The sequence below is a fragment of the Elgaria multicarinata genome, chromosome 3 (assembly GCF_023053635.1).
Source record: "Elgaria multicarinata webbii isolate HBS135686 ecotype San Diego chromosome 3, rElgMul1.1.pri, whole genome shotgun sequence".
Lineage (NCBI taxonomy): Eukaryota > Metazoa > Chordata > Lepidosauria > Squamata > Anguidae > Elgaria > Elgaria multicarinata.
The window spans coordinates 17,801,472-17,826,375 of record NC_086173.1 but is presented as its reverse complement, the minus strand read 5'-3'; the positions used below and the strand labels follow the sequence as shown (position 1 = coordinate 17,826,375).

The 24,904-nt window shown below is 48.2% G+C and overlaps 1 protein-coding gene across 1 annotated transcript; it reads left to right on the top strand.

The window, feature by feature from the left end:
- Positions 1-23,847, top strand: MAGIX (MAGI family member, X-linked). Its single transcript, XM_063119457.1, has 9 exons — positions 1-46; positions 723-1,268; positions 5,565-5,894; positions 11,825-11,974; positions 12,545-12,627; positions 14,235-14,378; positions 17,552-17,690; positions 20,636-23,018; positions 23,093-23,847. Exons 1-8 carry the CDS (start codon positions 43-45, stop codon positions 21,145-21,147), a joined length of 1,908 nt encoding a protein of 635 aa, XP_062975527.1. The 5' UTR covers positions 1-42; the 3' UTR covers positions 21,148-23,018; positions 23,093-23,847.
- Positions 23,848-24,904: the final 1,057 nt, after the last annotated feature.

Here is a 24,904-nt window from a genome sequence, read left to right as displayed (position 1 = left end):
CCTTGCATTCCATAGCAGTGCCTCATCCTGGCTAGAGCTGAAATGGGTATTTGAAATTCACTGAAATTTCCAATCTCACCATTTAAATGTGCATTATGAATGTGACATTTGCCTCAGAATTGATATGATTTAGATTTGCTGGCTCTCTTGGTACATTCGGCAGGCATTTATTTGTTTATTTATTTACACTTGTATACCCCACTTGAACCTGCCCCACTGGGCTATTAAAGCCGCTCACGATATACATCAATAATATAACATAAATAAATATGAAATTTCATAACCTGTCAACTCTCAAATACTAAACACCACTACATGCCATTGATCAAATGCTGTTAGATACTAAATACCATTACATGTCACTTATCCAATACAGGCAAATACTAAATTCTGTTATTGCTTGCCAACCATCAAATACTAAACCCCATTGCTTAGTAGCGATTAAATACTATTAAATACTAAACATTGTTGCATGTTAGCTGTTAAATCCATTACACGTCATCTGTCAAATATTATAGGAAGACAAATGCAGATATCAAATATTGGGCGAATATTTGGCAAACGATCGTATCTGGAGAATATTTGACATTTTAAAAAAAATTGGAAGAGATTTTATGGCAGAACGTTTGTTTCGGCCCTCATCTTGGCTCTAACGGGTACTGTCTTGCTGTCTGCCATTCATGGACAAAGATAGCTCTCTCTATTTTCCTTCCACATTGCAGTGAATGTCGTAGTTGTGGTTGACGGGAGCTGCATCCTCCAATATACCCATCGCCAGTCACCTTGCTCCTGCCTTTCCGACGGGGAGCCCCTCTTGCCCCGGCGCCCTCCACCAACTTACGGGGCTGTGCCCCCCAGCCCCTCTATTCCCCGGGGCCCAGCTTGTGGCCAAGAAGCCGGACCGCCCCCTTCCCGCAGGACCCGTGGACTCAGCGTCCGCTGTTGCACGAAAGCCTGCCTGGGGGATGAAGAGGAACATGCCGAGCAGCACCTCCATCGGGGGGGTCCCTGCAGCCGCCTCACCCCGGTACCCTTGCCCCGCAGCCCCTCCGGGCCATGGTTTGGAGTGGGGTCCCTCAGTGGGGGCAGGCCAGGGGCTCGGGTCATGAAGATCTGGGACCGGCAGCGATGCCCCTTGCTGGAGGAAGGGGACGTCATCGCCAAGGTGAATGGGGCTGACGTCCGGGATCTGAGCCCTGGAGAAGTGGAGAGTGTCTTGCAGGAGCACACACGGACAGGAGATGTGATCCTTCTGGTGGAGAGGAAAGGTGAGCAATGGCAGGAGGCAGGGCCAGCCCTAGGCAGGTTACAAATTTGCGTGCCACCCCGCCTCCCCTAATCTCCACCTTGGCATGTACTGAGCAACTTGCTTCGTGACAATAACACATGAACGATCAAGAGTCGACCAGGATAGCAATTTTAAAAATTTGTTTAGTTTTTAATTTCAACAATTTAACAACAACCAACAGAGATAAACCACACACACATACACACTCAACAACTACAAACGGCAGTTATGTCTTTGACTTCCTCCCCTTGACTACTGTGTTCGTGCCCCAGGCAGCTGCTTGAGTCTGAAGGTACTCAGGTGTGTCCTCTAAAATGCAGCAGATGCCGCTCAGCTGGCAAGCTGTGAAGATGCCTTTGTGTGCCTCCTCCAGACACACAGGCGGTGGATTTCTCCACAAGCCGCTTGCTTAGCACCCCAGGAATTTTGGCACACGAGGCGTTTGCCTGGTTTGCCTTAATTAATTAATTGCAATTATTTACATGCCGCCTTTCAAGATACAAATCATACCAAGGCAGCTCACAAGTGACGTAAAAATAATAAAATCACACTAAGCGATGTTAAAAAATGAAATTTTAAAAATCACTAAATAATCAATCATAAGGATCCTTTCCAGAGGACAGTTGGTGACAGGTGAACCTGGAGGCAGGGAGAATCCAGCTAGAGCAGGTGTTAGGTGTGACTGTCCTCTCCTGAAATCCTTGTTGGGGGTGGGAGACAGAGGGGAAAGACCAACTGGAGAAGGCCCTGAGGCCTTCTTCGGCTGCCTTTCTCCCTCTCTTTATCTCTTGGTTGGCCCTGATACCTGGAAGCAATCCAGGGTAGCAGCTCTAATCATTGCTTGGGGAGTGACAAGGAACTAGATTTCAAATTATCTGTCGCAGAAGAGGCACCGTATAGTACTAAAATTAAATAATTCAAATAAGTAATTACATTAAACGAATCCAAAAGGTTCACAAAATGGCTGCAAGCATGCGCTGATGATAATGGCGTAGTGAAGTGACTTAAGAATGTTAGTTGTGAGATGAGAACTCCCCAGTTCAAATCTCCACTTAGCCACAACTTCCCTAAGAGTGGCTACGCAGTACTGGGTGCAACTGTGAGAGCCGGTGGGGTTGTGTAGCGGTTAGAGTGCTGGACTGGGTTTTAGTCTCCACATGAAGCTGACAGGATGACTTTAGGCCATTCTCTGACTCTCAGCCTAACCTGTTTTGCAGGTGGTTGTGTGGATAAAATGGAGATGGGGATGATAACTGTGTGAGCTGCCTTGGGTTCCTTGCAAGAGAGAAACGGTGGAATATAAATCTAATAATAAACAAACAACCAGACAGTGTTTTCCATAGCAAACACTTGACATGTGAAAGATGGACACACTTAAAACATCGATATACATGAATTGGGAGGCTGTGGCCTAATCAGGCATCCCAGGCAGGTGTATATGGTTGTTTAAGAACGCACATCTGTTATTCACCCTTTGCATATTCGCAACAGGAAACACCAGTCTAATGCTAATGTACCAAAGGCAGATATGTCCGCAGTCTGAAACGTGAAGCTGCTCAAGTCTGCCTTAGGCAAACCACTATTCCCTTAGCCTCGGACACCCATTTCAGCATGGGAGTAATAATACTAGTAACGATAATATATCTGAAGTGTATTAAGCACTCATGAGATATAAAAAGGCTTTATTTATTCATGCACGCGTGCAAGCAGAGCTGTCCCATTTACATCAGGGGTGATGAACCTCAGGCCTGGGGGCCAAATCTGGCTCTCCCAATCCTCAAATGGCCATGCCCCCTCTCCCTGGCCCCACCCCTTTCTCCTGACTAGTGATTGGTGATTTCCCAGCTTTGGTGCAGTTTTTCACATTCTGAAAGGGTGAAAGGCCTCCCCTAAGTCTTAATTACTGGTGATAAGAGTTTTACATTAAAATCTGCCGGTATTTTTGGTATTTTGGGCCCACTCCTTTGTCCCAGCCCCTTTGAGCCCTATCCACCAGAATGTGCCCCCTGAACACTTCTCTGGATTTGAAAATGGCCCTCTGGTTGAAAGAGATTTGATGCCCTGATGTTCATGGTGTTTTACAGCATAAGCAAAACCAATAGTAAGCCCCATGGGTGCCTAATGAGCTTATATGTCCACTCACCCAACTCACGTTTACAAACCATATACAAAAGATCCAATACTTGCTCCCTTGCTTTTGTTTTAAGTGCTACCTTGAAAATTGGTTAGAAAGTTGGGGTATAAATGCTGAAAATAAATAAAATAAATAAACAGCTTGCCTGTGACATCATCGTATTCCATGAGCTAATCACAGTTGCAGTGAAAAACACTCCATGGGGAAGCCTCACGTTTTCCCAGATACAAGGAGTGCTCAGGAAATGGGAAAGTGCCACATCACTTCTTTGAGAGAGGTGTGGAGTCCAATGGGAATGTATTGTAAAAAAAAGAAAAAAAGCAAGAAAAAAAAGCTGATTATCCAGAAAAGAGTGGCGAATCATTTGCTTAAATAAAAAATTAAATGAATTTTCATATTCTGTAATTCAGATTTTGATTTCGACATTTGATCCCAAAAATCAATGTTTGAATTTCATAATCAGATTTTTACATCAACATTTGCAAAATGCTTTTCGTTTGTGTGTGTGTCTGTGTGTGTTTAACCTAGACAAGGGGATGTTTTGTGGTTAAACAAAAAAATGACATCAGTATGACCTTTACTAATTGCTGCTGCATATCAGATACTGGTTGTGTTCAGATGTAATACTAAACCATGATTAGAGTTAGAAAAAGTAGCCTAGTGTTCCCCCTTACTTCTCTTCCTCCAGCGCAGCTGTAAGGAGTAGATTGGAAGTTTTAGCTGCAGTTTAGTGTGATGTCTGTGAAGCCTAAACATTGGTTATTCTTAACTGTGGTTACTGAATATAAGCTAACTTCATAAACTATGGTTTGAAGTTGGCCTATTTTCATTAATCATAGTTAAGATTGACCACAGTTTATCTGGGCTCAGACAATACAACAAGCTGTGGCTAATCTAAAGTGGTAGCAAAAGCTCCAGAACATCTCCTCAGAGCTTCGCTGAAGGAGGAGTGGAGAGCATTCATGTCCGGGGACAGAGTAGGCTTATTCTCATGAGACTAAACTAGAGTTAAGCATTACGTCCGAACCAGCCCATTGTCAAATGTCGCTAGCTATAGAAGTTCATATAACTGATTCCTACCATATGTCAGCTGCCAGATACTGTCAAATACTGACTGGTATTTAATTCTGACAGATACTGAAAAGATCACTGGATGATGAATACTGATGTGGAATATCAAATATTCCCCCAAAGTGCACACACACAAAAGGCTATGATCTCAATAGGCATGATGTAGCAGCATCCTTGCTGAAGCAGTTCAGGGTCTGAACAGTCCCTGGGTGGAACTGCACGTACGCTACCTTCAGTTCTGTTGAAGGTAAGATAATCTCCAGAAGTCCTTCTCCAGGTGCTCCCACCAAATACAGTTAGGCATGTGGCTACTTAGGAGAGGGCCTTTTCATTGGTGGCACCCTGGTTGTAGAATGCCCTCCCCAGAGAGGCTCACCTGGCACCTTTTCTGCAGTCTTTTTGGTGCCAGATGAACACCTTTTTATTCCTCCAGGCATTTTAGTCCTTCGGTTTTTATTGTTTTTAAGTGTATTCTTGTGTTTTTTTATCTTTACGCTACTGCTGGTTTTTACTTTGGTGTAGTTCTAAACTTTTAAAAGCTTTATATTGTGTTTTATCATGTTGTTGTACTTTACGGTTATAACGTTTGCTCAGAGAGCTTTGGGTATTGGGCAGGATAGAAATGAAATAAACAAATAAATATTGAAGAAGGGCAGAATATCAGTGTAAGAAAGAAAATTTTACTTGTCAGGATTTACATAGGAGTATTTGCGGGGTGCAAATTCATTTTGGCTGTAATGGAAAGGTTCTATCTCCTTCAAAATCAATGCCAAGTTCAGTAGCATTGTTGAAACCAGCGGTTTTCACTTCCTAAAAATATGCAGAATTGACTTACACACAAGCGCGCACACACTTAACAACCATAATTGACACAAACATAAAAACCCAGTGTGGTTCTAAGAGCTAGAAGTGAGTATAGCAGCTTCAGGGTGGGATGCTACAAAGTACTTCAATCTCTGTAGAGAACACTGTGGTTGTGTCATGGGGCTTGGAAGTTTTTGGGGGCTGGGGGGGGTGTCAATTCAGTACTACTCAACTGCAATATCTCTTCCCCGCCCCTTATTCCTGCAGATCATCACTCCCGGAGACATCCCCAGGAAAACTGCTCTTTCCGAAGGGAACATCCCTTGCCTGACTCTTCTCACAACAAAGGAATTCCCAGGGATGCTTCTAATCCTTGGGGAGGTCCCCCAGGTGACACTTTGGCTGTGACCAGCTTCGTGGGCCCTGAGCCCCGGGATGTACTTGTGTGTCCTGCTCGTTGTTCCCAGAGGCTGAGGCGGCCCCGGCCAGCAGGAGGAGCTGGGGAGCCCCCAGGAGGTGTTGATAGTTCCAAGGAAGAACATGGATGCAGCAGTGGTATCGCCATAACAACAGATGGAGGTGAAACAGGGAGAACAGGTGAGGTTGTGGTAGAAGGAGCACATGCTCAGACCTGGGAATAATAGCCTGAGCCTGGCTCCCCCTCCCCAAATTTTTAACTTAATCATGTGCTTTGAACACATTCTGTATATTTGAGTTGCATGCATTAAGCTGTAATTCATTGCAAGAACTGGTTTTGTGCAGTTATTGGAATTCTGTATGTTTACCTTTTTTTATCCCACCAGATGGTAGTACAGAAACCTCAGGATGGTTATAACATATCATAAAATGTCAATAGGGCAGCATCCTAAAGCTTTAAAATAACCAAAAAGCAGCCAACCCATCACTACATGAATTTTATGTCATAAAACAATCTCAAATTAAAATTAGCCTTTCTTACCCTCCCCTGCTTCAAATGTCTGCTTGAATAAAAAGGGATTGAAAAAATGGGTCTGCAAGTTGAAATAGAGGAAACCTGCTTAGCTTTCCTGGAGAGAAAATTCAATAAAGAGGGTGCCATTGCTAAAAAGGTCCTGCTTTTTTGTTGTCTTCAATGGATACAAAAGGGAGTCAAAGCTGGGCCTCATGCAAAATATCTTAGCAGTGGGGTGATAGGGGTCTGAACAAAAGATGGTGGTGGATGGCAGTAGGAGGAATGGGACAAGACTAGGGTCTGTTGAGACCTATGTAGTGAATAGAAACCCAATTCATTGAAAATGCCCCCAAGATCCCCTTTAATTTGCAGGCTTTCAACAGACACAACCTTCACCTTTTAACATTTTCTGGAATGACCATGAGGTCTAGAAACTTGATATTCTATTTCAGAAAGCTAAAATCCGAGTCCTTTTCCAACCTTTGAAGATCATGCAAGTCATTCGTGTGTATGGCTGCATCACACACGTTACAATGTACGTTTGGCAGGAGCATGCGAAGGGTCCTGCTTTCCCACCAAGCCTAAAAGGGAGCTGATGAGATGAATGTATGAACAAGGACGTGGCATTAAGATGCAAAAACTTACAAACTAATTGATTCCCAGCAGCACAATGCTAAGCAACAGGATACGAGGCTTCACATGAACACAGCGTCACAAGTTATAACTGCAGTTGAAATGGTGATAGATACCAACTCATTCAGGAGCTGCCTGGTCCCTCAATTAAGGTCTGCCCCTATTGAGTCTTCTGTTTTCACTGTCTATTCTTGGGGTTGGATCCAGGATCTGCCTTCCACAACAGGAAAGCCTCTGCTCATGGAAGACCTTTCAGCTGTATCTGTGTATTGGGGGGGGGGGGATTTCCATTACAGCTTACCCCGTTCAGCAGGGTCCCCTGACCCTTTGTGTTGTATTTTCAAGGGGCCGGAGTGGGGGTGTGGGGAGTCCCCTTCTGACAGCACAGTTGATCCAGCTGAAACTTAGATCCAACCCCCCTGGTTGGGCAGCAAATGATTGCAAGGTGCAACTCCCAGACTGCCATTTCTGGGCATATCTGCCCTACTGACATTAAACGGCAGGTTTCCAGTTTCCAGACAGGTTACCGTGTTTGTCTGTTGCAGCAAAAGCAACAAAGAGTCTCGTGACAAACGAATATATGATTGCATTCCAGTCCACAAAAGCTTATACTGTAACAAATTGGTTAGTCTTTCAAGTGCCGTACAACACTTTGTTCTTTAAACTGGTTTAGCATCCATTCCTTGTCCCCATGAAATTCTGAGTGGGGGGGGTAGTTCTTTGAGGTGGGGACAGGGATAAAGATAACATAACTGTCAAGCAGCAACTTCATCACAGTCCCCAAAATTCTTTGGGAAAACCTGCGTCAGTGAAACTGGTACAAAATCTGTGTAGCTGCCGCCTTGATATGCTCCTCCTCTTCTGTCCCAGGCAGGGCAGAGTTCTCTTCTCAATTTATAATTGGTTTCCGACCCTTTAAGGAAGCACCTGTCTCTCGCCCACTACCTGTATTTGGGGAATGGAACAAGGAAGTGCCTCCAACGTAGCTCCTCTACGGAGAGTGGAGTAACCAGGAACTCTCTGTATACACACAACTTTGTTCCTCCTGGCTCTGAACAGGTTAAGCTTCAGCCACTCCATCCCCTCCCTTGAAAGCCCTTGGCTTATCAGGCGGAGGGAGAAATTCCGGAGAGGGGGACGGAGAAGAATGGCGAAAGGAGAAGGTTGCTGGAAAAGCAGGAGCAGCCTTGGAGTGGGTGGAGGAGGAGGAGAATAAACCCACTCCCTGCTTTAACCCCGCTCCTCTCCATCCACCTACCTTGAAAATGTTCGAGCAGGTCCAAACCTTTCTGCGCCACATCCAGGACTTCAAACGTAAATACCCACCTCCTGCAACATTTGCTTTGTAGTTGATGGGGCGGACAGGGGTGGAGGTGGGCAGCAGGAGTTCTTCTTTGCAGAAAGGGGAGAAAGAGGGATCATTATTAGAGGCGTCCAAAGGAGCCAAAAAAGCGGGGGCTCCTTCATTAAATGGGGTGAGACCTGTTCGTTGTGGGAGGGCTTGTGATTTGTTTAGCAGGAAAGGAAGGATTGATTATATTGGGGACTGCATTTGTCAGGTTGGTCATATATCGTCCAAATTGGGAATGTGTATGTGTGGGTGAGGTCTGTCAACAAAGAATCAAAGTCACTACTGTTTCAGCTGTGCGAAAGCCCTTTGATCCTTCTAGTTCGGGGAACTGGGCTTATTTGGGGGGTGAGGCTGAAGAGGGTGTGAGGTGAACAGATGTTGTAGGGTGTGAAGGGGCTGGCAAATGTCCAGGGTAGGCGGAATGTAGGTTGGGATCTCCCCATAGATCTCTGGGGGAATTGTGGATGATCAGCAAGGGTTTCTGTCTCCGGACTGGATAACAGCGGCAACAACAATAAGAACCCCCTCCTGCCACTCTAAATTAGACTGTTTAAATGAAGAAAACCAGGAGTGGAAGTTTGTGGGTGAGTTCAGTTCTACTAGTGAAAACTGCTAGATAAAATGGAGAGGAGGAGGAGGAGGAAGATTATGTATGCTGTCCTGGGTTCCTTGGAGGGAAAAAGGCGGGATATAAATGCAATAAATAAATTTAAAAAACAAAGCAGTTTTCTGTACTAGAACTGAAACCAAGTTCCTTAATTCTAAGTGTATGATTCCCCCACACCCACATGCTGGGTGGATTCTGTGATTCAAGAAAGAAAATGGTGTGGAGTCTGTCCAGCCCCGAGATGTGAGGCACAGGGTTGGGGTGGTGATGGTGAGGGAGTTGTGTGGAAGAATGTTTGTGCTAGAGGCTATTGACAGTGTTTGTGAGAAATGCATTGGGGACTAAAGAAGAACTGTAAGTGTCTCCTGTGTGCAGGAGAAAACAGCCCAAATGTTCCTGGAGAATGTCACTGGTGTTGTGAGGTTGGAGAAAGTATGTGGTGTATGACAAGAGTTGGAGAATGGGTGAATATGCCTCAAGGGGTGTCAGTACCCTCGTGCAAATTAAGGATTTGCCGCTGGGTGTTTGTGGGAGAGTCCAACAGTGATGTGTGGGTGGGTCAGCTCCCCTCCCCCTCTCCCCAGCTCAGTTAAATATTCAGGTTCGGTCAGGTAAACATTGACTTGAACAAATATGCAAACTCCTGGGGCACCAGCATTATGCGGGCAGGGAAAGTGCATTTTTTGGATATGCTTGTTTTCCTTTCAGGTGCAATTCTGGTTCTCAGCATTTTGGGGGAAAGAGAAAGAGCCAAGGGTACCCCAAGCAAAGGTTGTGCAAGAAGGGTGTTCAGGCATCAGTGAAACTGACAAGCTCCTCCCCTGACTGTGCCAGTTTCACTGGAGAGCAGAGAGTCAGATGGTGGAGGAAATGGGGGAGGAGTTGGCCTAGAAGAAGACCTGTGCCTGGGTGGCATCTGAGCTTAGTCATGGCAGGGTGGTGTGGTCTGGGCCAGACCCCACAGCAGGCAGATTGGGGAGCATCTTTTTCTGCACAAGCTTGAGGGGGTGCAGTGATATTTAAAGCAAGGAAAGGATCATCTGTGAACTTTGGTAATGCACATTAACAGATGTGGAGGAAGATTCCGGGGTGATCATTAAAGCGCTTTAATGGTCGGCCACTGTGTGAACAGAATGCTGGACTAGATGGACCCTTGGTCTGATCCAGCATCAGGGCCCTTCTTGTGCTGCTATGTTTAAAAGGTAGGCGTGATTCGGACCTCAGTGTTTTTTTAACCAGGGCTTGTGCAAGGGCACTTCCTAGCAAATTGTGCCCAATGCTAACTGGTGTGTGGGGAGGACCACCATTTGGGTTTTCCACCACAGGCACCAAAATGAATTGGGCTGGAGCCATGGGGAGCAGAAACCATGGGTGCCCTGTTCTAATGAGGCTGTGAGTTTATTGCACCAGAAGCAAGTGGCTTAGGCCCTGTAGAAGGCGCCAAGGCAGGGATGCAGAACCTCTTTCACCCAAGGGACAAATTTTATTTCAGAGAAGCTCTTGGGCGCCACATTTCAGTGGTGGGTGGGGCTGAAGGAAAAGGGGTGGGGCCAAAGGAAAAAAGAGGTCGGACAGCAGTATCAGCATATTTAAACTTAACACTCTTACTGCCAGAAATGAAAGGAATTTTAACCTTTTAGAATGGAGGAAAAACTGCACAAAGGCCAGGATACCACTCAATGATTGGCAGTTGGGAAAGGAGGCATGGCCAGGAGAAGAGGGTGTGGCCAATCTGGGGAAACCCAGAGAGTCTGATTGGGACCCCAAGAGGACTAGGTTTGAACATTAGGCTTGAGGTTCTCCACCCCTGCTCCACGGGAAGGCAGATGGGGCCTGGACAGGGTCCAAAATACAGCTGTAGCCCCAATGATGACAAGCAAAGATTGTGGTGCAGTGGCTAAAGTGTTGGCGTGGGAGTCGGAAGATCCGGGTTCTAGTCCCCACTGGGCCATGGAAACTCATTGGGTGGCTTTGGGCCAGTCACGGACTCTCAGCTCAGCCTACCTCACAGGGTTGTTGTTGTGAGGATAACATGGAGAGGAGGAGGATTATGTATGCCACCTTGGGTTCCTTGGAGGAAAAAAGGCAGGATATAAATGGAATAAATAAATATATTAAATAAATAAAATAAATAAAGGTTGATGCTTGGCTTGGAGTGGAGCCAGTGAATGGCCTCATGTTGTCACGGACCATCAAAGCTGTTTTGAGGCCTGAGTCAAAGTGTGAGATGGTACCTGCCCATTCCACACACAAAAGCTGACTTGACTGGCAGCTGAATCCTACTTTAATACTGGTGGAGTGACAGCAGGCTTGCTGAGGGGGCAAAAGGTGGGCTGCTTGCCGCACACTCTATTCTAACACCGTGCCACTGCTCCCCACCTTCTAGCATCTGCTGCCTGAGGCGGCCACCTCACTCTGTCTGATGATAGGCCTGGCTCTGTAGATGGTACCTTCTCCAGTGGGGGTCTTGGAGGGCAAATGGCTTTGACTGGTAAGTGGGCCACTTCAGGCTGCTCCTAGCCAGATGTGAACCCTTCCAGGTTCAGAGCCTGATAACTTGTCCCATCCCTCAGAAATTTCTGCCATATGGCCTCATGGGCAGATTTTGTTTTAAAAAACAAAGTCATTGGCCCCATTCAGAAGACACCTTAAACTGTGGCTTTAACCGTGGTGGTTAAGCCCTAAGGCCAGGCTGTGTTCATAAGACACCTTAAACCACAGCTTTAACCATGGTGAATAAAGCAAAAAGCCTTATTCACTGTGGTTAAAGCCATGGATTAAGGTGACTTCTGAACAGGCCTATCGTCAGAGGAAGGGCAGGGTTACCACTGGGTTACTGGGTGAGGGAGATCGTCAGCTGGTGGGTTAGGATTCATCCAGTACTGCATTGCTACCCAACACGTCATGTGGGTTCCAGGTCTGAAATAAATGACTGTTATTTAAAGAGATGGAGGCAGTACTTGCTCCCATCCTCCCCTGCTGATCCATCTGCTCTCTCCTGCCAGCCAGCTCCCTGTTGCCCCATCAGGAAGAGGGCCCCTCTCATCAGGAAGACAGTGGGCTCTTAGCGCGGCTGTCCCAGGGTGACGTCGGAGGCCTCTTCCGGCAGGCGGGGAGCCGGGTGCGAATGAGGGTCCGGAATCGCAAGGACATGGGTAAGCGATTGCCGGGGTGGGGCATTGGTGCGAGGCGCATTCAGGGGCCTAAAGTGGGGAGCAAAGAAGCCCAGAAGATGGGAGTGAGGAAGGAAAAAGATGGGAGGAAGGGAAGCTGTAGCCCCAATGGCCCAGGAAGTAGAAACCAGAGGCCGGAGCAGTGCCAGCTGCAGGTTTGGAGGGCTTTTGGGCCGGGCCCCCTCCTGAGGGCCCTCCCTCAGTGGGTCTGCCTTCTCACCACCATGGTCACCAGCTGCTATTGCTCTTCATCTAGGTTCCCATCATTGCTACCTCTCTGCCTGTCAATGGCCTCTATTGCTCTTCCTCCTCACCACCGCTGCCACCATTGTCTGGGCCAGAGCGAGAGGCAGGTGAACAAAGAGGTTCCAACGGTGAACAGGAGGAGCAAGTCCAGGAGGATCTTGTTGGTACTGGGGTGGGCCTTTTGCAAGTGCCTGGCCGTGCCTGACCCTTGATGCTGGCCCTAGGCCTGAGGAGGGGGAAGGGTAGGCCCCGGGGGGGGTGGAGTAAAGGAAGAAAGACAGGTTGACCCTCTTCATTTGCTTCCAGGAGTTCCCAGCGATTTGAACACGGCTGATATTGAAGTGGGCGAATGTCCTCGGAGCCCCACCTACCGCCTCTCTCAGCCCCAGGTATTGAAAGCCCAGGAATGGACAGCTGGGAAACCTGCATGGGAAAGGGATATTTGGGGCACTAGGGTTAGGTGGTAAGGAGGAATGCAGGCATGTTAAGATGGTAGGAGGGAGAGGAAGTGGAGCTAAGGGTGAGTCAGAGCTAGCTGCTCTCCTTTCCTGCTCCTCCTCCGAAGCTCTGCATGGACTCCCTTCTCCACCCCGAAACCTGGTGCCCTCAGTTCTTGCCCCAAATGATTGTCTTCTCCATCTCTTTACCACCTCCACTATTACTGCTTTCCACAGTAAAAGACAAATGCCCAGGGGAAAACATCCCACCCATCGGCCCAGGGCTGGTGGCATTGGAGTGGCACTTCAACTTGGAAATCGCCTGTGGGCATGACAACACCCAGAAATGTTTCCAAAAGGGAAGGACAAATCCATAAGACAGCTGTTAGGGAGCAAGGGGGAAAAGAAGCAAAGGGTGTCAGTGAGCGTGTGCCTTGTGCCAACTGCTAGTAATAACAATACATTGTAATCGTGACATTTGGGTAGCAAGTGCATGCTAAGAGGTATTCTCAATGACTGCCCCCTCATGGCAGAACTCCCTTCACCTGGAGGTTTGGTAAAGCCCTAGCAATTTTTTGGAAGCACAGTCAAGAACATTTTTTAAGTTAGGCCACCTTTTAATGGATAGAGATATGCTTCTAGTGGGTGAACTAGTTTGAGCACACATTTCAATGACTTCTGACGTTATTGTACGTTGCTACATAGGATTTTAAAACTGCAATTCATTCCGAGGCATGAGAAATCCAAACATAAGATATGTTCACTGCTCCTGATCTGGCAGCAAGCGGTTGCATAAACCCTTGTGCTACCTTACATCATCTTGAACACGCAGTGCTTTTCAGCCGAGAATCATCGAGTGAGGTGTACGTGCGGGGTGTGACCTGCCCCTTTTGATGGCTTTAGAAAAGGATTTTATCATGGAAGAAATATGAGTTGGCAGCTATTAGCTATGTTAACCAGATGGAACCTCCATGATCCAAGGCAGTGCACCTCTGAGCACCAGATGCTGGGGCAAACAAGATTGGATGGCCGCCACCATCAAGCCCTACGCTGCTTGTGAGCTCCCAGCACCACTGGCTGCGGCTCTTGGAGACAGATTGCTGGGGTGCTTCCAGACAAGCCTTTTATCCTCCAGTTGTCCTGCCGCATTCATAGAATTTTACACAGGGTCCAGACGATGTTTTGTCTTTAGTTCGCAACCTCCCATGTTTTTCCCCCTCTCCTTCTCTCTTTCTTACCAGAAAAAAAATCTGTTAAGGAGGAAGAGACGGAATCGCTGCACAATGCCTTTCGTTTAGGAGCCCCCCGACTGGAAGAACCCTTAGAATTAGGAGTGGGCAACTTGTGGCCCCCCAGATGTTTGAGGCAACATAACCATTGGCTATGCTGGTTAAAGGATGGTGGGAGTTGTAGGCCAAAACACCTGGAGGGCCAGGACTCACATTCCCCCCCTTGCCTAAATGGTCTGATCCATCAAAGCAATTCTTTTGGCTTTGTGGTTTAAAAAGAAGTTTGACCCAGCTTTATTCTCTGGTTTGTGGTCTCTCTGTGCACTGTAGGAGACTGGCCAATATTCTGTGGAGCTGCTCCGAGGACCCAATGGCTTTGGCTTCAGTCTGAGAGGCGGAAGTGAATATAACATGGACATCTATGTCTTGGCTCTCATGGAGGGTGGACCAGCCCAGCAATGTGGCAAGATCCAGGTATGTGACACTCCCAGGGAATGGCCTCCTGGCAGTGCCCAGTGGTGCGGTGTGGCTGAGGCTAGGCAGGTGGGCTGGACTGGGTATGTTCGTTGAATGGGAGACCACTTCGGTGCCCCATGCAAGAGTGTGACAGAAACGTATATATGTTCAGGGCTCCAGTCAGCCTGGAAGTGGGGGCTTGTAATGTAATTTGCAGAGGACACTTTTTTCTTTCTTTCTCACACTCCTGAAACCTTCTTCCCCTGCTGTGGCGATATAGTGCTAAAGAGCTCAGGGTCAGGGCTGGCATGTGGGGAGAGAAAGGGGGAGAGGATGACACGGGGGAGGTTTTTTTAAACGGGGGTCCATCCTCCCAACCTAATGCTCACCTCCAGGATACTGAGAAACCAGCCTTCCTCAGCCTGGTGTCCTCCACATGTGTTGAACTACAACTCCCATCATCCCTAGCTGGCAGAGCTGTCCATAGAAAACAGTGGAGAAATCCAGGGTGTTAGTCAGCTCTCTTTCATGCTCAGTGTAAACCTAGAAGTTCCTCCTCCAGATGATAAGATAAGCTGCTCTGAAAGGTCTCTTGTCTCTACGACCTCCACATTTTGTAGTTCCTGGGAGGTCACAGGCCCTTGGAGCATTCAGGGCTATTTGGAGTTCTTAAAATGTATTTGTTTTTATTGTTATTTACAAGGTGTATACTTCTGAATATGTAGTAACTCCCTAAAAGTATGTGGAAAGCATCACCTTATTTTTCAGTGGCCCCCATTTGCTTCCAAATTGATAGGCATCCAACCATTCTGTGACAGAAAGACAGATAGACAGAGCTTTACTGTAGCGAACAAAAAGGCAGCAACAGTGCAGCAAAGAACAGGCTGCACAGCAAATGCAACGGAGTTTTCCTCCATTACCATCTGATCCTAGGGTCGCCAACCAACTTTTCAGCCAGCCTCTTTTATAGCTTGACATGCAGACGTTTAGCAGGATATAACATTTCTCTCCCTGGCTTGAGAAGCTGCTCTTGCTGGCTCCTGCAGATAAATTCACTGTCAGAGGCATAGCAGCAAGGAGGGCCTAAGATTCCTCTACATACACATGGTCAATCCCAGTTTCTGATTCCCTGTCTGATTTATCAGACTAATGTCAGCCATGAACCACATCATATCTGTATTCTTTTACAACAGGGGTAGGCAACCTGGTGCCCTCCAGATGTAAGAACATAAGAAGGGCCCTGCTGGATCAGACCAAGGGTCCATCTAGTCCAGCGCTCTCTTCACACAGTGGCCAACCAGCTGCTTACGAGAAACCCACAAACAGGACATGAATGCATCAGCACCCTCCCACCCATGTTCCCCAGCAACTGGTGCACACAAGCTTACTGCCTCGAACACTGGAGGTAGCACACAGCCATCAGGGCTAGTAGCCATTGATAGCCTTTCCCCCAGGAATTTATCCAACCCCCTTTTGAAGCCATCCAAATTGGTGGCAATCGCTACATCTTGTGGTATTATTATTATTATTATTTATTTATATAGCACCATCAATGTACATGGTGCTGTACAGAGTAAAACAGTAAATAGCAAGACCCTGCCGCATAGGCTTACATTCTAATAAAATCATAATAAAACAATAAGGAGGGGAAGAGAATGCAAACAGGCACAGGGTAGGGTAGTGAGTTCCATATTTTAACTATGCACTGTGTGAAGAGGTCCTTCCTTTTATTTGTCCTGAATCTCCCTCTAATCAGCTTCATGGGATGACCCTGGATTCTAGTATTATGAGAGGCTGAAAAATGTCTATATCCACATGTTTCGGACAACAACTTCCAAAATACTTGACCATTGACCATGTTGGCTGGGGCTCCTAATTGTTGAAGAGGTTGGCCAACCAGGTGTGTTAGATGTTGTAGAATAACCTTGCCCAACCTGGTGCCCTACAGGTGGGTTGGACTGCAACTCCCATCATCCCCAACCAGTATGGGTCACCAGGTTTTGGAAGCCCATTGTAAAACAGGTACAGGCAACCTGGTGCCTCCAGGCATTTTGGACCACTCCCATCATATCCAGACAGCATGATCCGAGTCAGTAAGCCTGTGTGCACCAGTTGCTGGGGAAGATGGGTGGGAGGGTGCTGTTGCACCATGCCCTATTTGTTGCTCCCTGGTCGACAGCTGGTTGGCCACTGTGTGAACAGAGTGCTGGAAAAGAGAGATCCTCGGTCTGATCCAACAGGGCACATCTTATGTTCTTATGATGGGAGCTGCAGGCCAGCATACCTAGAGGACACCAGGTTGGGCAAAGCTATTCTACATCTAACACACCTGGTTTGCCACCTTGTTCAATGCTTAAGGCTTCTGCTCCCTTATTTCAACATTTATAGCTGATCAGACCCCTGCAACATTATAGAATAACCTGCAGCAACTGCTCAAATCTCCTTTTCTATGCCACAATTCAGGGTACGAAGCCCTAATGTACAGGAAGCACATGTATAACATGCAGTTCTGCAGTACAAAACTAGGAGCCAGGAAGTGCTCAGTTAAAATCTGACCTCCTCCATGAACTTGCTAAGTACCCTTTGTGCTACTGGCCTATCAGACATACTTTGTAAAGATTACTGAGATAATGCATGTGAAGCATTTTGAATACTCTAAAAGTGTGACATTAATGCTAAGTACTGTTATTATCCACATTCCCCTGGATGGGCTCCAATCTATTGGTCAGGGGTGCATAAACTTTTTGGCTCTGAGGGCCGCATTGGGCTGCACCTGCAGACACCTGCACACAAGCATGCATGCACATGAATACATGCACACACACAAATATACACACAAGCCTGGGGATTCCCTTGGTGGGAAACTCCAGGCAGTGCCACCATGACGACAGAGAAAAGGGTGGGTGGGGGTCTGGTGGGCTGCAATTTTTACACCCCCGATAGGTGGAACTGTGTGTGTTCCGCACACCTTGAGCATTGCCAAGCAAGAATCTCATATCCTGTGCAGAGTTCGTCATCCCAGGAGTTTCACTTTTTATCTATTTTTTTTTAAATAAGCAAGTTTCTAGCCCTTATGGTTGTGGAGGAAAACGCAAAACAGTGCAGAAGCCTCATGTGACATCTCAAGCCCCCAACCCTAACCTCTTGGCAGCGATGGTGGGTTTGACACTAAAACGCTCTGGCGGTTGCAGGTGAGCGACCAGCTGGTGGAGATCAACGGGGAGTCTACGGCAGGAATGACGCATGCGCAAGCTGTGGAGCACATCCGCAGCGGGGGTAGCCGGATACGCCTAGTGCTGAAGAGGGGCAACGGCTTCGTTCCCGACTATGGTATGTCTATGCCTCTTCCCTGCCCTTCTCCTGGTCCCTCCGCTCTCTTCTTCCGCCACAGTAGAGATCGTCAGACCCGGGCTCACCCCGCCACTTACGCAGCATGCAACAACGCATTCCAGCACAGATGGGATGGCCCGGAGTGACCCGTGTGAATGGTACAGTGCTCTGGCAACTCTACCCTCCGCTCCTAAGCAAAGGGAGAGGAGGCATCCCACCATTACTCTCTCTTGCTGCAAGAGAGGTGTTCTAACCCATTGTGATAGATCTCGTAATAACCCCCCCCAAATGTACCCCCGCTGCACTTGTATCTTCCCTTTGGAAGGTCTCTGCAGAGAGGCAGGTTCTGGGTCTTCAATATTCATCCCTCTCTCCTCTTCTCTTTTCTTTCCTGCCCTATCGTCCTTCGTCCGTCTGACCCCCCACCCATACATCGCCCCACGCCTGGTGCTGTTTGATCCCCCTCTGTCTAATCTGTGCCAACCTCATCTTAACCTTTCTGGTCTGTGACGGCTTCATCCCCCACCCCTCCTGGTCTGTGCCGGCCTTGTAACCCCCCCCCCCCTATTGCTTCCTCTCCCTGCTCCCCCCAAGTCTCCATCTGTCTCCGCCCCACAGGGCAGCCGCTGGCCAGCCTGGCTCTCTGCGTGACCAACTCCCCCCGGGGGGAGCCCTGCTTCTGCCTCGTGGGACGGGTCGAACATAAATGGTGGGTGCCCAGAACCCAGTGGGACCAACAGAACCACTCAGCCCAGCCCCTCTCTCTTCTTTAGTCTCCCAGGGAACTACTGCCAAAAATCTGCAGCAGGTGCTAGGGCAGCTTCCATCTCATTCCCCAGGGGGAGATGATCCTGCTGGAGCCACCCCTCCCTCCCCCCACCCCAATTTAATACCCTTCCTTAGTCTCCCTCCTCTCTTTCCCCAGCATCACCCCAGTGAACCTTCTCCCATAGCCAAGCCTGTGTGTATTCTGCAATTCTGCATAAGCACTTGGGAATCTCAGCTTGAAGACAGGCACAAATCCATAGCGATGCGGAGGCCCATTTATAAGCACCCTCCTTTGGTTCAGACCAAACACACTTTTCCTTTTCCAAGTCTGAGCTCTGAAAATACCAGTTTTGTATGTTTGTAGCAGAAGCAACCTATGGACAGCACTGACTGGCTGGTGCCTGTAATGTCATAACCCCCATTGCCAGTTCAATGGGCTGAAGGACCCATTCAAAGTCTTTTTATAGTGCATTTTAATTCAGCCCTAACATTAGCCCCATTCAGAAGACAACGTAAACTATGGCTTTAATCACGGTGGTTAAGCCAGAAAGCTGCGCTGTGTTCAGAAGACACCTTAAACCATGGCTTTAACCACGGTGTCTAAGACAAAAAGTTTTATTCACCATGGTTAGAGCTGTGGTTTAAGGTGTCTGCTGAACGGGGCCTTAGGGCAGGGATGGAGAATGTGTGGTCCTCCAGATGTTGTTGGATTGCAACTCCTATCATCACTCACCATTGGCTACGCTGGCTAGGGATGATGGGAGCTGCAATCCAAAAACAACCGGAGGGCCAAAGGTTCCCTATCCTTGCCTTAGGATTTTGATGATAAGATTTAAAGGATGTGAGCAATACTTGGTAAAATCTTAAGAGTAGAGAGTAGGATTTCCAGGCTACAGGGGATGAGATTTCAGTGCCCATCGTGGGCCATTGACTAGTAGAAGCAGGACAAATAGTGCAGTCTAAATATTCAGGTTTGTGTAACTTAGAATTCAGCTTTCATGGTGCAGAATTGTGATATATTTGTATCCTGCCCGTAGCTACCATCGCCTCTGATTACCTCCCTCATTTTCCATTTCTCTCTGGTTTATTCGGAATCCCTCTTCCACATGTTAGTACATTGTGAGCCGTTATGGACCCGTGTCTGTACTACTGGATTCCACCCCACCCCAAAACACCCCTCCCCACACCCACTGAAACTTGCTGTACCCATCTAGCACCTCCAACCTATATAATCCTCCCTCCAACCTGGCAAGGACAAACATTTTCCAAGCAAGCGGTGTGTTTTAAAGCTGCCCCTGTGTTAGCTCTCCAAGACCCCATTACTGTGAAGCCCTCCGGAAATCCTAAGGGTGGGAAAGAAGCTTGATTAGAATCGTTTTTGCAAGGGTGCTCAGAAGCCCTGACAGATGGACCTGCACCTGTTGGGCATGCAGAGGATAAGGTGCTCACCAGACGTGTTGGACTACAATTCCCAGCATGCCCCAGCCACTCTGGCTGGCTATTCAGAGGAAAGCATTGCAGAGGCTAGAGCCCATATCATCAAAGCTGTGGTGCTTCCTAAAGGCCACATTCGTATTGGAGACCAAAGGGGCAGTAGACTGAAGAAACCGGAGTCCCTCTTGGGATACCCCAAGAAGAAGCAGTTCCTCACTAAGGCAGGGGTTGGTAACGTGTGGCCTCCTGGATGTTTTGGTCTACAACTCCCACAATCCCTCACCATTGGCTAAGCTGGCTAGGGCTGATGGGAGTTGTAGGCCATAACACTTGCCCACACTTGCTGTAAAGTTTCAGGGGCAACGAATCATAGAGGAACATCCTGAGGGATGCAGAATTCCAGGTAGAAGTAGGCCTAGAGGCAGGCAGGGTTGCCAACCTGTGAGTGCTTCCCTGATTTGATCAATCAAGCTGTGTTCTGTCAGGTAACCACTGCTGAGGTAACTGGGAAGTCAGATGCTAACCTACTAAGATCTACCTGTCCTGCTTCCATCCCTCTGGCGTTGCCCATAATATGCCGGGGGTGGTGGTGTTTAAAGTTGGCAACCCTGCCTTGGGGCAGGGTGTATTTGGGGGTGAGGGTTTTGTTTTCTTCTTTCAGATCCACCCCCCACCCTGCTGCCCTCTCCGCAATCCCTTCAAGGCCTAATCTCCCTCGTTCTGCCCACTCCTCTTTTTCCTAGACCGTGAGTACAGCCAGAGCCCCGCCAAGTTGCACCAGGTGCCGGAGGCCGAGGACAAAGCCAGGCAGCGGCACCGGAGATCAAACCCACCTGGGAGCCCCCAATATCAGGGACAGAACCTCTACGATGGGAGCAGCCGGGAAGCTTCTGCCAGCAGCAGGCGGCAACAGCAGCCGCCGCCCCCCAAAGCCCGCCAGCCGAGCCGGCCGCACCACGGCTCCACCAAGGCTCAGGGGGAGGAAAAAGACGATGAAAACGACGACGGGGAGCGGGGCTGGAGACATCGGGAGCAAGGGAAGGGCGTGGAGGGCGGCGGGGACAGCTGCAAGCTCCTTTCCCCCAAGCTGAGCCGGAAATTACGGTCAGACTTGGCCCCTGGGCCCTGGCTTGTGCCCAGCAAGGAACGCCTGTCCCGGGCCCTGTGGGGTGTCTGCATGGGCCAGGGGGAAGAGGAAGAGCAGAAGGGGGGCACAGGGAGAGGGAAAGGCATGGAGGTGAAGCGGCGGAGCTAGGCCCAGCCCCGCCGGCATAGGGCAGCCATGCTGGGAATGACTCAGTGCCTGGGGCAGTGGCGCTGTCCACCCCCATCCGGTCTATACCATATGATTTCCCTTCCTTCCCCCCACATTCATACTATGCAATGGTGACTTCCATTTTGCTCCCCATCTCTCACATGCGTCCTATGCAATGGTACTGTTCAGTTACTCTGTCGACTCGTTGCCGCCCTCTTTGGGATCATGCAATGGAATCTTCCATTCTGCTGCTGTTATCCCTCCCCCCCCACCAAAACGCACCCTACACACACACACACACACACACACACACACACACACACACACGAACGCTCCCAAGGGCTGCAACCTTTTCTACTGTCTCCAACCCTTCGCAGTACAGGGCTTCTTCTAGTACAGTGCTTTTAACACCCATGTTTCAGGAGAGATTTTGTATGGGGGTTCTCCAATGAGAAGCTCAGGAATGGCGGACAAGTTTTCTGAAAAACAGAGTGCCCACTATTAACCAGCCTCCCCCATAATGCATTGCAGAGCAGTGGTGGGCGTGTTCAAGGGCTAGCTCTCAGTTCGCACAAGACAAGGAAGGCCTGGGTACTACAGGTCTGCTTGGTACTTCACGCAAACTGAGCGCCCTCCCATGCCCAATGCAACACACAGGAATTCCATGGCGGCCACCCATGGGTTTGTCAACTGTGAAGTCAATGTGGAAAGGGTTTGCTGAGTGCTTCCAGATGAGGCTTTTATAGCGCCACAGCGCTGCCTGATTCACAGAATTTTTCCGGGGGTCCAGATGATGACATCTTCTCATGACCAAACACTTCCTCTGGCTTTTCTCTTTCTGCAGAAAATCTATTAAGGAGAAAAAGATGGAAAAGATGCACAATGCTTTCTAATTGATAGTGCCAGGAGCCATGGCTCTCCATTCAGAGAACCTATTCAAAGCCAGTGTGATGTAGTGGTTAGAGTGCTGGGTTCAAATCCTCCCTTCACCATGAAGCTCATTGGGTGACCTTGGGCAAATCACATTTTCTCAACCAAGTCTACCTAAGAGAGTTGCTGTTAGGATAATACGGGGTGGTATATGCTGTCTTGAGATCTTTGGAGGTAGGATATACATGTAAGAAATGAATGAATAAATACTTTCCACATTGACTCAGCTAGTGAGGAACCCCTCAACATCTGCTCTAGAACCCCTGCACGTAGCAGAGGATTCTGGGAAATATTTTAGGACGTACAGCAACTTTACCCAACCTGGTGCCCTCCCTCTGAATGTTTTGGGCAACTTCTATCACCCCCAGCCATGGCTATGCTGGCTGGGGATGATGGAAGCTGTAGTCCAGCAGACCTGGAGGGCACTGGGTAGAGGGAAGGTTGGTGTACATGTGGGACTGGGCCTCAGTGTCACCTCATGCTACCTGCAAGTACATCCCTAGAGCACGCTCATTACTGCACCGTGCAGGGAAGTTGAGGACTGGTAGTGGTGAATGTTTCAAGAGGAACTTTTCTCCCACTGCTGATCTTCTCACTGAAGAACAATTTACCCATTTCTGAAGAAGCCTCTAGAGCAGCCTGATAGCTATAGACCCTGTTCGGGTGACACACTAAGCCACGATGGTTAAGCATTTTGAGCTAAACATTATGGCATAGTGTGTCGTGTGAACCATTCCTAACCAAGGTGGCTACGTAACCACAGGTTAAACATGCTCACTAACCATTTGCTCCGAAAGGGTCAGTGGCATAAACGTGGATTAGCATGTCGTCTGAACAGGCCCGTAGCCCAACACATCTGAAGGGCACCAGGTTGAGATTGGCTGCTTTGTAACAGTTTGAAAACCACTGTTCTAGTGCCCTTTCTTGCCTCACCATTCAAGGTGATGCAGAATGGCTGCTTTGTAACAGTTTGAAAACCACTGTTCTAGTGCGCTTTCTTGCCTCACCATTCAAGGTGATGCAGAAGTATGTTCCATAGTGCTGCTGAACATCTCCCTAGGCAGTCCAGGAGCAGTGTTCATTGCACTCCCTCACTCCCTAGGCTGGGAAATGGCCCACCAGCCCCTTGGGCCTTTCCACTCCACTGGTGCCTCAAGCCACCGCAGGACCACACAGGCTGCTGCTCCTTTTTCTTCCCAGCCACCCAGAATGCAATGGTATTACTCTCCACTGCTAGTGCCAACCACAGCATGCATGAGAACGATCGTGTGCTGAAACACAGACTTAACCTGCCATATAGGATGCATATGGATTAGAAGAGCCATGCATTCCTGTGCCACGTGCATCCGGACATGCCAACCCATGCCATGAAAATGGGTCTAGTATATAGGTTCTTATTCGCTTGAGGCAGAGAACATGCCGTTCCCGGCAAGCTGTTTCAGCTCTCCCCACTCAGTCCCAGTGCTGATGAGCCTTGTTTGGCCTACCTTGCTACCTTCTGTGCTGAAAAGGTGCAGCAAACATGGAATCACAGCTGGCAAAGAATTGTGGGAGAAGGAAGTGTGATAACACACTTCCAGCTTCTCCTGAGCAGGCAGTGCGACGTAATAAAAACAAGAGAACATTATGATCCAAATTTCTTGCTACTTCTTAAAAAAAAAATATGTTGCTTCACTTTTAATCTGCTTACCGCTCAGTTCCTCCCCTGATATATCTGTGCAGACACTTTGCAGCATACCCAGGTGTGTATGATGGCACAACCCTGGGGCATACAGGCAAAAATTGTGCCTTATGCCTTCACTTTTGGGCTTGCGGGGGAGGGATCATATGCACTGCATGCTATGTTCAAACATGAAGTTATGTGAAACGTGCATGTGTCTGCAGGATGCATTTGGATGAACACTTGGCAGGACTTGTGCTTTACACAGTTTTGGGGTGGGGGTCACGTACAAACCCATAGAGATATGCATGCCAAAGGCTATGGCACATCTAGGAAGCCCAGACCCACAGAAAGCCTAGTGTGTACCTAGCAAGCAAGCTTGCAACACACCATGCAAAGCCCCAGAAGCTCTTTGTCATGGAGTACTGCCATCCACTCTTAACATGCACAGAGGTGCTGGGTCTCAAATCTGCTTGGCAGCTGCAGCCCTCAGCCTGGATCTCCTGCCACCTGTTCTCTGGTGCATTTATAGAGGTGGGCTGTCTCAGAGGTGAGGGGGAAAATTCTGTTCACATGCTCAGAGGTCTTCTGCAACCCCACCCACAGTTTCAGCTCATGCACAGCATGGGAGTGGAGTGCTCTGTGGCCACCATAGTTGAGCCCCACCTGAAATGAAGTACTGAAGTTGGCTTTTCTAGCAGATGTGGAAGCTGATCTGGCCGTAGGCTAACTGGATTTAATAGTGGGCAGTTGGGCTCTGGTATTTTGAATAATGGTGCCCTTTGGGGGTCTTCTAGATGAAGAAGGGAATGAATGACATGGCAAGTTCCTTTAGACATGCCCAGCAGTGCAGTTATGCAATAGAAATTATTTTTTTTAAAATAAATACATCTTATTACATCTATACATTAAAAGATTCTGGGTTTTTTAAAAAAACAAATAAACATTGTTTTGGTATGCTTACCATTGTTTCCTCAAACCTTGTATAATAAATTTATTATTGGGAACCCTTTTTTTAAAAAAAAAAAAACCTTAAATGCTTTTCCTGGAAGTTCACAAGTGTGATGGATCACTTTTCCTTTCCTTCGATCATGTGAAGCTGTGCACCTCCAAGTTTATAAAAACAGAGATCTGCTGGTTCCCTTCCTCAAGAGAAAATCCCACTGC